This window comes from Oncorhynchus keta, chromosome 31 (genome assembly GCF_023373465.1).
Source record: "Oncorhynchus keta strain PuntledgeMale-10-30-2019 chromosome 31, Oket_V2, whole genome shotgun sequence".
Taxonomy (NCBI): Eukaryota; Metazoa; Chordata; class Actinopteri; order Salmoniformes; family Salmonidae; genus Oncorhynchus; species Oncorhynchus keta.
The window spans coordinates 18,235,987-18,251,500 of NC_068451.1; the positions used below are offsets into that span (position 1 = coordinate 18,235,987).

At 41.5% G+C, this 15,514-nt stretch overlaps 1 protein-coding gene across 1 annotated transcript; it reads right to left on the reverse strand.

Moving 5' to 3' along the window:
* Positions 1 to 348: 348 nt before the first annotated feature.
* LOC118383742 (sodium- and chloride-dependent transporter XTRP3-like) lies at positions 349 to 14,066 on the reverse strand. The gene is made up of 11 exons (XM_052489867.1): positions 13,742 to 14,066; positions 10,433 to 10,573; positions 9,554 to 9,645; positions 9,039 to 9,266; positions 6,784 to 6,894; positions 6,151 to 6,392; positions 5,427 to 5,589; positions 4,469 to 4,673; positions 3,495 to 3,654; positions 2,687 to 2,852; positions 349 to 2,440 (listed from the first exon to the last, which is right to left on the reverse strand). Exons 1-11 carry the CDS (start codon positions 13,866 to 13,868, stop codon positions 2,273 to 2,275), a joined length of 1,803 nt encoding a protein of 600 aa, XP_052345827.1. The 5' UTR covers positions 13,869 to 14,066; the 3' UTR covers positions 349 to 2,272.
* Positions 14,067 to 15,514: the final 1,448 nt, after the last annotated feature.

A 15,514-nucleotide genomic window follows, 5' to 3' on the forward strand; every position in this document is an offset into this window, starting at 1 on the left:
CTCCCAGACTCACCCATGGCTGTGTCCTTGCCCAGTCATATGTCATATGAAGTACATAGATTAGGACCTAATTTATTTATTTATTTCCTTATATGAACTGTAACTCTGTAAAATCTTTGAAATTGTTGCATGTTGCGTTTATATTTTTGTTCAGTATAGTGCTGTGGTCTATACATCCAATGGTATTATAAAGTACAAAGCTTGTTAAACCAAGCACTTAAAAAATCCAGATTTCATGCCATTGAAATGTGTCATCCTTGCTGGATACTAGCAAGTAGGACTGAATGACATGCCTGGTTTGCAACAGGCTGGCTGCTGTATGTGTAACTTGTTCAGTCATACCAATGGTTCAAATGTCTTCATGTCTTTAATAATTTCACCATAGAAAATACTACTTATAAAATACGAACACATCACACATATGAACAGTTAAAATAATAATTGTTCACACCAATACTTGGTTCACACTAACACCAACCTGTACTCAACATAATAAACACTTCAAACAGCCTACCCGACCGCTCGGAGTCCTCTGCATGGTCCTAAAGCACACAGTTGCCTCATTTTGTATCACATTCCAATGACAAAACCGGCAGGGGACAAAAATGCAATTTCAGAATGTGGAGGGGGGAGGGCATGTCACCCCATCCCCAGTGAAAGTTGCTCCCCTGTTATTGTTTCAAATTGTTCACATTAAAAATGCTCACAGTATTACAACATGTTTGGCAACTGTTTCTGTGCAAACCCATACATTTGACTGTAAAAAGAGTAGGCCTACATTGTGTGTTTGTTTGTGAATATGCACAGCACATTGGTGCATAGCCATCGGGCTGTATCCTAAGTCCAGTTGATATGGATTCTATAACAGCAGTGCAACACTACAGTACTTTCTATTTAGAAGAGCACAGATACTTTCACGCGTTCAGGAGGTGAAATGTTCTGGGAATGTTGCAGAAAGAAATGCTTCCTATAGAGCTTTCTATGACATGATTTCCAATTCCATTAGACAGAAAATAGTGTATGTTCTACAAAATACATATGTATCTGAACATTCTGTTACATTACACCCTACTGAGTACGATCCTGGTTAGAAGTCACTGATGGTGGATTGACAACAAAGCCCATAGGTATAGATATGGTCTTGGTCCTGGTCATAGAGATTTGTTCGTTATATGTGAAATTATCAGTATGTTTGCAAACATACAGCTATTGCTACAAGTTGTTCTTGGTCATTTGACACCAGTCAGACTGTATTCAGTCATAACCGAGTCAGACGAAGGTCTACCTTGTACATCCAGGCACTCAATATATCTCACAACTCATTGAGTAATCTACAGAATATCTACAGTAAACCAATGGGATACAACATACTTCACCATAATGACATTTAAGGGAAAAAATAAATTAAACATTTTGTGGTGCTTTAAATAAAGAGGGTTGACACACTGTGTCTCAAAAATCTGCAAAACAGCCATTTTTATCTCAATATCAAATAATTGATGGGTTACAATTAAGTGCCTTACTGTGATTGTTTTCATTTAAAATGGTCAAAAATAAATGAAAATAGCTACTTAGCAAAGAGCAATTTCTCAGGCAAGAATTTTGCTAGGACTGTCTTGGAGTGATCTGAGTGGGGAGGAGAAAACAGAAAACTAAGCTGTTATATGCAGAGGTTTAGATCTCTCTTTCTTATTGGTCTATTAACTAATTTACCACGCTCCATCCCACCAAACAGCTCTTACACTAAAAGGGGATTATAATAATTTTCCCAATATCACAGTATTATTCCAACCTCATAGCCTAGAAATATGTATAAAACTCAGAAAAATCATGTTTTTTTACTGCACTGGGCCTTTAAACAATGCAATAAACCATTGACAAGAGTATTTGTTCGTTCTTCACTTCTGAAATATTTTGGACGTAGTTCTAAGCCCTGCTCAGAACCACAGCTACAAAATACAAAAGTTATTATCACCCAGTAAATGTTTGTTGTCAAAGGACGACTAGGCCTAATACTAGGTACAAATCTGGCGGTCTGTCCACCAGCAGCACAGTGGCAGAGCCAGCCTGCCCCGGGGGGAGAAAGAGGGCCTTTGGTTTGTGGTGTGGCATGAACCACTGCACCAGGAGAGTGAGGTACTGTTCTGTTAAGACAGCCATGATACGTAAGGTAGGCTGTCGATCCTATAACTAGTGGGTCCAGTCAGTCTCAGAGCCGTAATGTAGCAGCTCTGCCTTGTGTCACTCTGTCTGTCAACCAATACGTTGTTCTTTACGCTGACACAGTGCTGACAGTGCGCTCTCTCTTCCCACTGGCCAGGTTCCTCTTCTTACAGTAGGTGTAGAGGGCCGACAAAGGGATACAGCAGACAGAGGAGGCTAGGAGGAGGCCGATGAAGGCTTGGGCGTAGGGAGGATACTCCGTCACCACAGACTTCCCCTGGAGGAGGGGGAAGACAACAGGACAGGCAGAGATCAACATTGTATCTGGGTGCATGAATAAAACCCAAAGCATCATATTCTGTTATAGTAGTTTTCTTTCATTCATGTATGACTGGTACAATCAAATCCCCCTTTGGGGATTAATAAAGTAATACCTTATCTTACCAGTTTTTTGGGCCGAGTGCTTGTTAGTGTAATGACAGCGTTATTGATAAGATATTGGAGACAAAAAGAGAGGCCTTACCAGTTCTTTGTTCCAGGCCTGGTATGTGGGCGTTCCTCCCTGGATGTAGTTGACGATGTAGAAGATGAATAGGGCAATGAGGAGGATGGGACTGACTCCTGCCAACATGATCTTCCAGTACCAATTAAGACGATGACCTAACATGTCTTCTACATCCTTCTCAAACCTGGAGAGGGAAAGGTTGCAGGAGCATTGACATGAAGACTCTGTCGATTAAGGCAGCCCCCCGCACCGCTCTGATTCAGAGGGGTTGGGTTGAATGCAGAAGACACATGCATTCAGTTGTGCATCTCACTAGGTATCCCCTTTCCCTTCCCTAAAATACTTTCATATATTTTGTACGGGCAAAAGACAACCTTGGTATTTTAGTTTAAAAATTAATTCAACATTCAAAAGAAATTGCTTTTATGCTTCATAAGCCATTTTGCTTTTAATAAACAGTACAAGCCCAACTTAAAAAACTACAGGACAACCAAGTCAAAAGCCTGAGAGAAGAGTGAAAGGAATGTGAGGTATTTGTGGAGGATTATGCTAAGTGTTGTTTGGCATTACTGGTCACAATACAGCTTTTATGAGGTACTTTAAAGATTTAACTCTACCGGCTGCTAACACAACTGCAGTAGGGCTACACATTCTCCAGTAGAAACTTCAAATAAATTCAGCTCAACTATTGTTTCTTGGAGATGAGGTACTATACAACAAAATGTGCTTGTTTTTTTGATTTCACACAGCAAATGTGATGATGCTTAGAAAGTTTCTGAAATTAGTCATTCTTCATTGTCAATATTGTGCACACACACACACACACCTTTTGATGCCATATATGTAGCAGACGGTGATAACTTCAATGAGGACGATGAAGAGCAGAGAGAAGGTGGCTCCATAGTCGTTGAACATGGTGAACCAGTAGTTCCCAGAACGGGTGGTGAAGCCCAGGCCAAGCAGCAGGCAGAATAGACACACCAGACCTACAGGATATGACAACACACCTGTTAGTCACACACACCAGACCTACAGGATATGACAACACACCTGTTAGTCACACACACCAGACGTACAGGATATGACAACACACCTGTTAGTCACACACACCATCCTACAGGATATGACAACACACCTGTTAGTCACACACACCAGACCTACAGGATATGACAACACACCTGTTAGTCACACACACCAGACCTACAGGATTGGCCCACTCAGCCTAGTCTACCAAGCTTATCTCTGTCCTGGCAACCCAATGGTTGTACCAGCTTCCTCCGATGTTAGGACAGCAGAGTCCCTGCCCATCTTCTGAAAATGTCTGAAAACCTATCTCATCAAATAATATCTTAAATAAGGTAATAAATAAGACATTAAAAACTTTCACTTGTATTTTCCTACGAGCACTGACTTTGCTGAAAACTTCTTTATTAAGAAAACATTTATTTACTACGACTGTGATATGTAGTTGTCTCACCCAGCCACACACACACACACACACACACACACACACACACACACACACACACACACACACACACACACACACACACACACACACACACACACACACACACACACACACACACACACACACACACACACACACACACCTAACTCAAGCAGCAGGCAGAACAGACACACCAACCTAAAGGTCAAGGGTCAACCCTAAACCCTCATGTTCATACCTTAGCTCAATTCTTACCCTCAACCACAACCCTAACCCTAGCTTCACGACCACACCGTAGCTCAACCCTAACCCCCCTTCCACTCTTCCCCTCATCACCCCTTCTCTCTCACCATTGAGTGTTTTGGTGCTCATGTAGTGGCTGATGAACTTCAAGTCACTGAGGGGGGTGATGACGGCGATGACGTTGCCCAGCATACTGCCCATGCCCAGCAGCAGCAGCATGATGAAGTAGAGCACAGACCACAGCTGAGACACGGGCATGTTCTTAATGGCCTCACTGTACACTATGAAGGCCAGGCCTGTACCCTCAACAGCCTGGGAGGGGGGAGGGAGGGAGGGAGGGAGAGAGAGAGAGAGAGAGAGAGAGAGAGAGAGAGAGAGAGAGAGAGAGAGAGAGAGAGAGAGAGAGAGAGAGAGAGAGAGAGAGAGAGAGAGAGAGAGAGAGAGAGAGAGAGAGAGAGCATAGTGCAAAAGTGGCTAAAATCAGTATTTCATTTTTTGCTTTCTTCCATTGGAAACTTAAGTGGGATAGTTTATTAAAGACAAAATGGAAAATCCAGGAGACAATTGAAAATTAAATATTAACATGAATTGTAACTGCAACAACCAATGATACTTGCCACATCTCACTACCACCACCACAGAGTCAAATAAAGTTGTACAGGTGACATTGAACTATTACTAAAAGATGAACGATTTATAGAATGGTGAGTAAAGTTTTTATTGATTCACAGTAAAATCAATACATTTTGTTGCTACATGATAACATATTGTCAGGAAACCAGAAGTATTTTGTTAGATTATGGGCTCGATTCAGTCCATATTGAGGAAGTTCTGTGCTATAGTGCAAACATTTTAAGGTAAGATCGGATTGAGCCGATTTATGCAGCAGTCACTGTGAACGCGGGAACACTGCCTATAAATATCAATCTCGCTATATCGCAGAACTTCTGTGATTCAGATTGAATCGAGCACTAAGAGAAGTAGTAAATGAAGTCATCAGTATTTTGCACAAGTTTTCCTTTTGAGTTTATTAGTTCATTTGAGTTGTGTGTTAACATGACCTACCGTGTCTAGTTCAGCCTCTAGGTCACAGGTCTCCAGCCGACCTCCCAGACTGGCAAACTGTTCTGGGTGTGTCCTGTTCAGCTCAGCGATCCAGTGGTTGACATTCTCCAGACTGATGGTGTCCTCTGCTAGATCAAAGGTGTTCAAGAGCAGTAGTCGCACCCTGGGAGAAGAAGAGAAATGTCAGTGTCATGAAAAGGACAAGTGGTGTAGTGCGGTTTCACTGAACTTTTTTTAGATGGGGTGGGGTGGGCCAGGTAACTTCCTGTCATTCTAAACATTTTGCCATGAGGTTGAGAGAAGATTTAGCAGTTTTATAGCTAATTTCCTGTCATTCTAAACATTTTGCCATGGCTTATGTCATTTATAGATTTTTTGTTTGGGACCTCCCCGCCTAGTGGGGCTGCATGCTACGCCACTGGAAAGGACATTTCTGATCTGAATCATACAGTATATCTAGCACCCTATACAATTCCTCTCATTGCTGATCTAGCTTTCAATGCTTTCCCCAGTCCAAGCACCTGTCATCTCTTCCATCTGTATGTCTGCAGAAAGTGCTACAGTCTACAGACGTTAAATTAATTGTATATGTTTGACATAGAATTGTTTACATTTGTACTGGATGAGTGCTGCTGGCTGGTGTTACCTACTTCTCTGAGTTGAAAGTTCAATGCCAAAGTCATTGAGACAACCAACCAGACCGCGACCCCACCCAGGGCCTCACCTCTCCAGGCAGCTCTCGTAGTTGAAGGTGGCCTTAAAGCCATAGATGGAGAAGGTGACAATACTGGCGAAGATGGAGGTGCTACTGTTGACCATGGACACGACGATGGCCTGCTTCTCAAAGTTGTTGTTGTACTGGTTGTAGCTGGCAAAGGCGATGAGGGATCCAAAGCCCAGGCCCAGAGAGAAGAAGATCTGAGTGGCCGCGTTGATCCACGTGGTGGGTTTAGCCAGCTGTTCCATCTGAGACAGCAAACACACACACATTAGTAATGGCACACACACATGTGTAAAGCAGGATTAAACATAACAGAACAATCTACACGAGCTACAATACCTTGGCTGTGAAAACATAGATCTATTGCATCGCGTCTATGCCGCTCTGTCTTTGCTCATCCATATATTTATATGTACTTATTCTTATTCCATCCCTTTACTTAGATTTGTGTGTATTAGGTAGTGGCTGGGGAATTGTTAGATGACTTGTTAGATATTGCTGCACTGATATTGCTAAAGTACAATCACAAGCATTTCGCTACACTCACAATAACATCTGCTAACCATGTGTATGAGACCAATAAGATTTGATTTGATCTGATCAATAACATTGTTTCATTCATCTAATCATTCGTACCTTGGGCGTGAACATGTACTTCACACCGTTGATGGCTCCGTGGAGGGTGACCCCACGGATGAGGTAGATGATGAGGACCAGGTAGGGGAATGTGGCTGTGAAGTACACCACCTAGAGAGGGCAGAAACAGCAGGGGGATTCAGGGTCAAAGTTCAACTATGCTGCACTGGTTGCCTGTTTGCCAACACAAATTTGGCCCACTTTTCCCATGGTTTTATAATGTTGCTCACTGAATTTACTGTGAAGTTGTAGGTGAAAGTGAACTTGTTTGTGTATGTCTTTCCATCAATTGATAACGATGTTATTACTTTTCTATTATTTCTCTCTGTATTGTTGGGAAGGGCCGTATGAAACCATTTCACTGTTGATCTACACCTGTTGTTTATGAAGCATGTGATGATTAAAATGTGATCTCTTCTAGGTCATTTTAGATCAAAATCAAAAGCCCCTTGTCAGAACGAATCAGAACGACTCAGAACGACTCAGTTTTCACGGGACCTCTTGCGTGTTATAATAAAGATCATAGGCAGCTCGTGAGTTTCAAGTTTGGGGAAGCTTACAATTTATCCTACCGTTTCTACCTATCTGCATGACAGTTATTTTTCGTGGAACAGCTTCATTTAAATAATAACGTTTTAGTTTCTCAAAATTACTCTCATGTGGTTAATCAGAAAAATCTGAATTAAAATCTGAATTAATGCAAGAGCACCAGCCTTTGCCACATGGAGACATAGATACACTGTGATCCATTGGCAGCTGAAGAAATGAGAACATGGAACTCAGCGTTAGCCTATAGGCCAATGCAGCAGTAGGCCTATAACTTCCATCATCAACTAAGTAAAATAGGCCTAAAACAAATTAAAACAGTAGAAAATATCCTTGTGAAAATTCTGTTTTTTCAAACGAATTAGCCTTTCTACTCTGCCTGTCTGCCTCCCTTTCTATCTGTCTTGACTTGAGCTATCGCTAGTGAAGTGCACCATTGTTTAAATTTAGCAGGTCGGCGTGCTCAGACGTGTGCGCTCCCTCTACGTTATGACAGAGAAACCATACACATGCTCATTTCCCACATGGAGCACTCCAAACGAAAAACATTGAAAGAAATGGACAAAACTCCTAAATAAACCAAAACCTGTTTCTCACAAGTGTAGCAGGTTGTGAACTCTGCAAACAATGTTTCCACTCCAAGAATGAGAACGGTAAATTACTGTAATACATGAATTAATAGAAATGTATGTAACCAAATGACGGGGATTAACGGTAACTTTATTAGGCCTACTGGTTACATACTGTACTGTAATGGGGAATTGATCAAAATAAGCCATCAAAGGGAAAACAATTCACACAATAAACAATGAATGTGAAGAATTGTTTTAAGACATTGGAGCACATTTTTGAGAGCTGAGTGCATGCATTCTGGAGAGAGACGCAATGTCCATATTTTTGCCACTCACCCATCCCCTTATTCTTGTCTCAACATTTTAAATGATACTCAAGACACATTATCTTCACACATTTGTAGATGCTTTTCACTGGCATCTGCAACTCAATAATTACGAAGAACTTTCTTGACCCTTTCCTTTGTTATCGAGGTCACCTCTCAGCTGAATGTTTTCCTCGGCTCAGTAAAAATACAGGTAACTGCCAAAATAAAGGAAACACTTGACTAAATGAGGGATACAAAGTATAATGAAAGCAGGTGCTTTCACACAGGTGTGGTTCCTGAGTTAATTAAGCAATTAGCATCCCATCATGCTTAGGGTCATGTATACAAATACTGGGCAGGTCATTATTTTTGCCACCATGGCTATGCCCCCATCCACAGGGCATAAGGCGTCACTGAATGAGCATGAAACGATGTAAACCATATGCCAAGGCCAGTTCATTCACCAGATCTCAACCCAATTGAACACTTATGGGAGATTCTGGAGTGGTGCCTGCAACAGCGTTTTCACCACAATCAACAAAACACCAAATGGAATTTCTCGTGGAAGAATGGTGCTGCATGCCTCCGATAAAGTTCCAGACACTTATAGAGTCTATTCCAAGGTGCATTGAAGCTGTTCTGGCTCGTGGTGGCCCAATAACTTATGAAGACACTTTATGTTGGTGTTTCCTTTCTTTTGGCAGTTACCTGTATGACATAGGAGACGATAGTGACCTATGTCCACTAGATCTGCAGCGAGTATGACATAAGGGTGCTATAACTGTCCTGACCCTGTCCATCGTTCCGAGCTGAACTCTTGACCTCTCACCTTCCCGGTGGACTTGACCCCCTTGACGATGAACAGGTAGACAATAATCCAGGCCAGCAGGAGGCAGAGCGCCTGTCCCATGTGAATCCCTCCGTTCTCCTCAATGGACCCGGAGATGTCCAGGGTCTCTCTGTAGAAGAAGTACTGGGTGGGCGTGGCCCGCTCACACTCCTCTACAGGGCCGGTCAGGTTGCTGTTAACCGGGCACTCTGCCCATGGCAGGATCGACTGGAGCAGAGTGGGAGGAAACAGCACAGGTCAGGTCAGGCACAGGACATTATAGATAGCACTAGAGCAATGAACTGCGTCTTCTAAGATTCCAAACAAAACAGTCTGCACAGGACCAATAGTGTGTCCTCAAAGCGGAGTGATGGCTTTGGTTCTGTTGGTTCTGGATACATCTGGCAATAAGATTGTAACAAGTTTTTGAAGATTGTCTACATTTTATGATCGCATCACACATCTGAATGTAGGTAAAATAATTTGAATTTTGCCATTGTGAGACTGGAACTAACCTGGAATGAATGAAAGAGGTACCAGAAACTCCATGCATTGATGACGTTGTAATAGAGGCATAGGTACATGGAGGTCACAACACTGGCCAGACCTGGAACCAGCAGAGAGAGGAACAGATACATTTCAACTATAAGCAGATAATAACTACTTTTTCAAAGTAACTTTAGTTAAGTAAACTATATTTTTCTTCCAGTGTGAAGTAATTGGTAGCTTAAACTATATACTATATTTTTAGAGTAGTTTCCCCAACACTGTACATTTGACACAAAAGTACTGGCCTAAATGTAACAAAACCATATATTTAAATATATGTAATGTGATAAATTATAGGCAAGTTGATGTACTTTATTTAATGGCAATGTGCACCCATACATGTGTTGCACTCTATGTGCAGTGTCCTCTGTCCAATTAATTATTTATTAATAATAATAATAAATACATAAATTATATATACAGTACCGGTCAAACGTTTGGACACACCTACTCATTCAAGGGTTATTTTTACTATGTTCTACTTTGTAGAATAATAGTGAAGACATCAATACTAGGAAATAACACATTTGGAATCACGTAGTAACCAAAAAAGTGTCAAACAAAATGTTAATGTCTTCACTATTACTCTACAATGTAGAACATAGTAAAAATAACCCTTGAATGAGTAATAAAAAATGTAAAAACTTGATGCAAATTAATGACTTAAAAATCATACAATGTGATTTTCTGGATTTTTGTTTTAGATTCAGTCAATCACAGTTGAAGTGTACCCATGATAAAAAAAAACTAGAGACCTCTACATGCTTTGTAAGTAGGAAACCCTGCAAAATTGGCAGTGTATCAAATACTTGTTCTCCCCACTGTATATATATTTCAGTACTCACCCACTCCCCCCAGATAGGGGTTAATAGCTCTCCATGCTCCAATGCTGCCCAGACGCATCTTCTGGCCAATGGCTAACTCCATGTAGAACAGGGGTACCCCCAACAGCACCAGCATGAGCATGTATGGGATCAGGAACCCACCTGAGGACAGAAAAAGGACACACATACAGTATATTTGACCATTCAAAACACCTGCAGTAGCAGATACAAAAACACACACATCATCTATAAGGTGATGCACTGAGCTTCAGATTCACATGACACCCAGATTTTTAAATTATTATTATTATTTTTAGTTTAAATTTCACCTTTATTTAACCAGGTAGGTTAGTTGAGAACAAGTTCTCATTTACAACTGCGACCTGGCCAAGATAAAGCAAAGCAGTGCAACATAAACAACAACACAGTTACACATTGCATAAACAAGCATACAGTACAATAACACAATTGAAAAAAAGAAAGTCTATATACAGTGTGTGCAAATGGCGTGAAGAGGTAAGGCAATAAATAGGCCATAGTAGCAGAGTAATTACAATTTAGCAAATTAACACTGGAGTGATAGATGAGCAGATGATGATGTACAAGTAGAAATACTTGTGTTCAAAAGAGCAGAAAAGTAAATAAAAACAATATGGGGATGAGGTAGGTAGATTGGGTTGGCTATGTACAGCTGCAGCGATCAGCTCAGATAGCTGATGTTTAAAGTTAGAGAGGGAAATATAAGTCTCCAGCTTCAGCGATTTTTGCAATTGTTCCTGTCATTTATAGCAGAGAACTGGAAGGAAAGGCGGCCAAAGTAGGTGTTGGCTTTGGGGATGACCAGTGAGATATACCTGCTGGAGTGCGTGCTACGGGTGGGTGTTGTTATTGTGACCAGTGAGCTGAGATACGGTGGAGCTTTACCGAGCATAGACTTATAGATGACCTGTAGCCAGTGGGTCTGGCAATGAATATGTAGCGAGGGCCAGCCGACTAGAGCATAAAGGTCACAGTGGTGGGTGGTATAAGGGGCTTTGGTGACCAAATGGATGGCACTGTGATAGACTACATCCAGTTTGCTGAGTAAAGTGTCGGAAGCTATCTTGTAAATGACATCGCCGATGTCGAGGATCGGTCAGGTTTTACGAGGGTATGTTTTGGCGTGGTAAGTGAAGGAGGCTTTGTTGTGAAATAGGAAGCCGATTCTAGATTTAATTTTGGATTGGAGATGTTTAGTATGAGTCTGGAAGGAGAGTTTACAGTCTAGCCAGACACCTAGGCATTTGTAGTTGTCCACATATTCTAAGTCAGAACCGTCCAGAGTAGAGTTGATGTGAACACCAAGGAATTTGGAGCTCTCAACCTGCTCCACTACAGCCCCGTCGATGAGAATGGGGACGTGCTCCTTTTCCTGTAGTCCACAATCATCTCCTTAGTCTTGGTTACATTGAGGGATAGGTTGTTATTCTGGCACCACCCGGCCAGGTCTCTGACCTCCTCCCTATAGACTGTCGGTGATCAGGCCTACCACTGTTGTGTCATCAGCAAACTTAATGATGGTGTTGGAGTCGTGCCTCAACCCCATCACATCACGACATTACCTCTTCCCCCTCTTCCCCCTCTTCCCCCCTCTTCCCCCTTGACCGCAAGGCCCTGCAGAGGGTAGTTTGTAAAGCCCAGTATATCACTGGGGACGAGCTTCCTGCCATCTACACCAGGTGGTGTCAGAAGTATGCCCTAAAGTCACAGAATGTTCTCTCTTCTAACGCAGGGCAAGTGGTACCGATGCACCAAGTCTGGAACAACAGGACCCTGAACAGCTTCTACCCCCAAGCCATACGACTACTAAATAGTTAACCAAATAGCTACCCAGACTATCTGCATTGACCTTCTTTTTACTAACTCTTTTGACCCATCACATACGCTGCTGCTACTCTTTATTTTCTATCCTATTACTTAGTCACTTTACCCCTACCTATATGGACATATTTATCTCAATGACCTCGTACCCCTGCACATGGACTCGGTACCCGTACCCCGTGTATATAGCCAAGTTATCGTTACTCTTTGTGTATTTATTCCTTGTGTTATACTCTTTGCAATGTTGTGAAGGGCCCATAAGCATTTCACCATACGTCTACAGTTGTTGTTGATTTGATACTCTATGAGGAAATAACAAAAAACAATTGAATTGTCTGTTTGAGATACAAGTTTGGGTTTTTGAAGTGTATTTTATCCAATTTATGCTTTGGACATAAATACGAGTATAGGATTAGACAATAACATTATTTGGGTATGAGTTAACACAATATTAACTTTTAAGTGTTTTGTTTTCACTGGACAGTTACATTAAGGCAATAACTATACAATAAGAAATACAGAATAACTCTACTTGCATACCACACCTGTATTTACAGAATGGACATATTGGCCTTAAAGCAACAGAGGCATCAAGGAGTCTCCTGTATGTGAACATTTTCTATGAATCTATGAATGGAAGAACACATCATAACACCTGTTGTAAAACTTTGCAATCAGTTGAGACCATTAAAAGTGAAATACAAAAGAAAATGTTAATCCATTGTTATTCTGTGATAAACAACGGGTCCATTGTTATTCTGTGATAAACAACGGGTCCATTGTTATTCTGTGATAAACAACGGGGCCTGTTAAGGGTTAAAAATGTGATCTGTATCAGTCTAAACTTGGAGTGGAAAGCTATTTTAGGCGTGCGCTTTTGAAAGCTCCTTTATATATGCGCTTTGGTACATCCATACCCTCTGTTTTTTTGAGAGGACTAACGGTTCTCAGTGACTTATGGGGAAGGAAAATGAAAAATACGAATTGAACTAACAACTAAGTGAGATCATTTTTTAAACCATTGCACATTTCCTGCACCAATAACTTTTAGAGGAAGAAAACAAATGGCTGCACAGTAAACACCTTCACTCACTAGAAATGTTTAACAATGTGACTGACTCTAACCAATATAGTAATTGTTCAGATTCCATGTAAATGGATAATAAACTGACAACGTTTCACCCAGGGTAAAACAATAACTAACCCATTCTACAACCACACAACATCATTGTGCCATTGTGCATGGATAAAGGTGAATAAATTGGACACTGACTGGCTATTCATATAGCCTACATTACCACTTTTAATCAGTAAACACTAATTGTATTCATTCATTTTACACAGTGTCCAATATTGCAGTTCTATATTTAATAAAAAAAATAATTGTTGGCCTAAATGTACAATAGATTATGGATTAAACCATAAATTAGGCTATACGCTGCACCTAAACAATAAATAAATATTGCTTACCCCCGCCATGCATTTGACACAAGTATGGAAAACGCCACACATTTCCCAGTCCAACCGCGTATGATACACATGCCAGGACAAATTGCATGGGATTGTCCCACTCTGCTCTTGCGGCGTCCTTCCCCATCGTTGCGTCCTGAGCACACAATCAAGCCAATTTTCAGGTCTGGTCGAGTCGGTGGCAGTGCGGTGCCGGTGAACAACCTTGACAGTCAGTAAGCCTGTCTTAAATACCGGGAGTAGGAATGGCACTCCTGTCTGGAGTAGAACAAATCCAATGACAGCGTCTGGGAAACAGGGAAAGTGTTTCAACAGGAGGCTCTATGAGTCAGACACATTTGCAATGGTTGAAGAAATAGCATGGAGTTTATAGAACGCTTGCCCATTCTACTGAGGTCCCCCAATTTGAGAGGGAGGGCCTAACGTGTTAAGTACTGTAGGCATAGGCTAGAGTTTAATGGAGTTTATGTAAACCAGGTGAATGTTTGATTTTCACAGCTATTCTTAAAAACCTGAGCTTATAAACCTGTCATAGAGACAGTGGACCATCGCCAATACCTTTTATATTCCTTAGGGTAAGCTTCAGATAGCATGTGTTTGCTTTTGTACAATGGACTTCACAGTGCAAGATTCTGTGCTGGAAATAATGTATTTATTTTCCTTTTTACTGTTCATACAACTTCAAATATAGTACTGGAGTCCGATGTGCAAAAACAGCACAACCACAGTGTTGAGGTGTCAATGATTCAAATAGCTGTTTTCTATAAGAAGTCAATCAGTAAGGCACATTCTTCAATCTAAAAAGGAACATATCCATTACAGTTTTATTGCATTTCAATTAAAAAGCAACACAGAAGAAAACATTTTACACGTAAAAATGAGTGAATATACAGCATCACACACAATGACGATACAGTACAAATAAAAGGATGAAAGATGGAAGCAAAAGAAAGGAAAAGGAGACAATCAGAGATAGTGAGAGAGGAAGCCCTCCAAGGGTATGTCCTCACTGACCTTGTGTCTATCTACAGATTTCCCTGAAACCCCCTCTGAAGAGCTATGGCCTAATGGCTTATGGCTAACGGCTTAATAACATACAGTCCTTTTACAAGAAGGACAAGTATAGTACACTCTGACATTAGCCTAGAGAGTTACATTGACTCCTCAATCGCAATGGTGTTGCTCTACTCCAACACCACCACCATCATCAAGTTTGCAAGTTTACTGATGACACGATGGTGGTATGCTTGATCACCGACGACGATGAGACGGCCTACATGGAGGAGGTCAGTGACCTGGCAGTGTGGCGCCGGGACAACAACCTCTTCCTCAACGTCAGTAAGACCAAGGAGCTGATCGTGGACTACAGGAAAAACATTTTGGGATTGAGACGAGCACTCTCCCATCCACATCGACGGGGCTGCAGTGATGCGGGACGAGAGTGTCAAGTTCTTTGCGCTCCAAATCACACATACAGTCACAGTCATGAAGAAGGCGTTTCAGCACCTTTTTGTCATGGGCTCTCAAATCCTCAAAAAGTTCTACAGCTGCACCATTGATAGCATCTTGACTGGCTGCATCACTGCTTGGTATGACAACAGCACCATCCTCGATTGTGGTGCGGACAGCGCAGTCTGAGTTGTCCCTTGTATTTATCTATGCACACTCACAGGACTCTACACACTCACACACAGACACTTCAACAAACACAACATGCACACACATTTATACTGACTCCACACACACAAACTCACATATAATCTTAATTTACGC

What these genes read in the sequence shown, in the direction of transcription:
- LOC118383742 (XM_052489867.1), bottom strand. Translation starts at nt 13,868, where the DNA reads ATGGGGAAGGACGCCGCAAGAGCAGAGTGGGACAATCCCATGCAATTT. An exon ending in AGTACATGTTCACGCCCAAG is followed by an intron (nt 6,393 to 6,783) that starts GTACGAATGATT and finishes TTGCTGTCTCAG; the next exon opens with ATGGAACAGCTGGCTAAACC. An exon ending in TACGAGAGCTGCCTGGAGAG is followed by an intron (nt 5,590 to 6,150) that starts GTGAGGCCCTGG and finishes TTCTTCTCCCAG; the next exon opens with GGTGCGACTACTGCTCTTGA.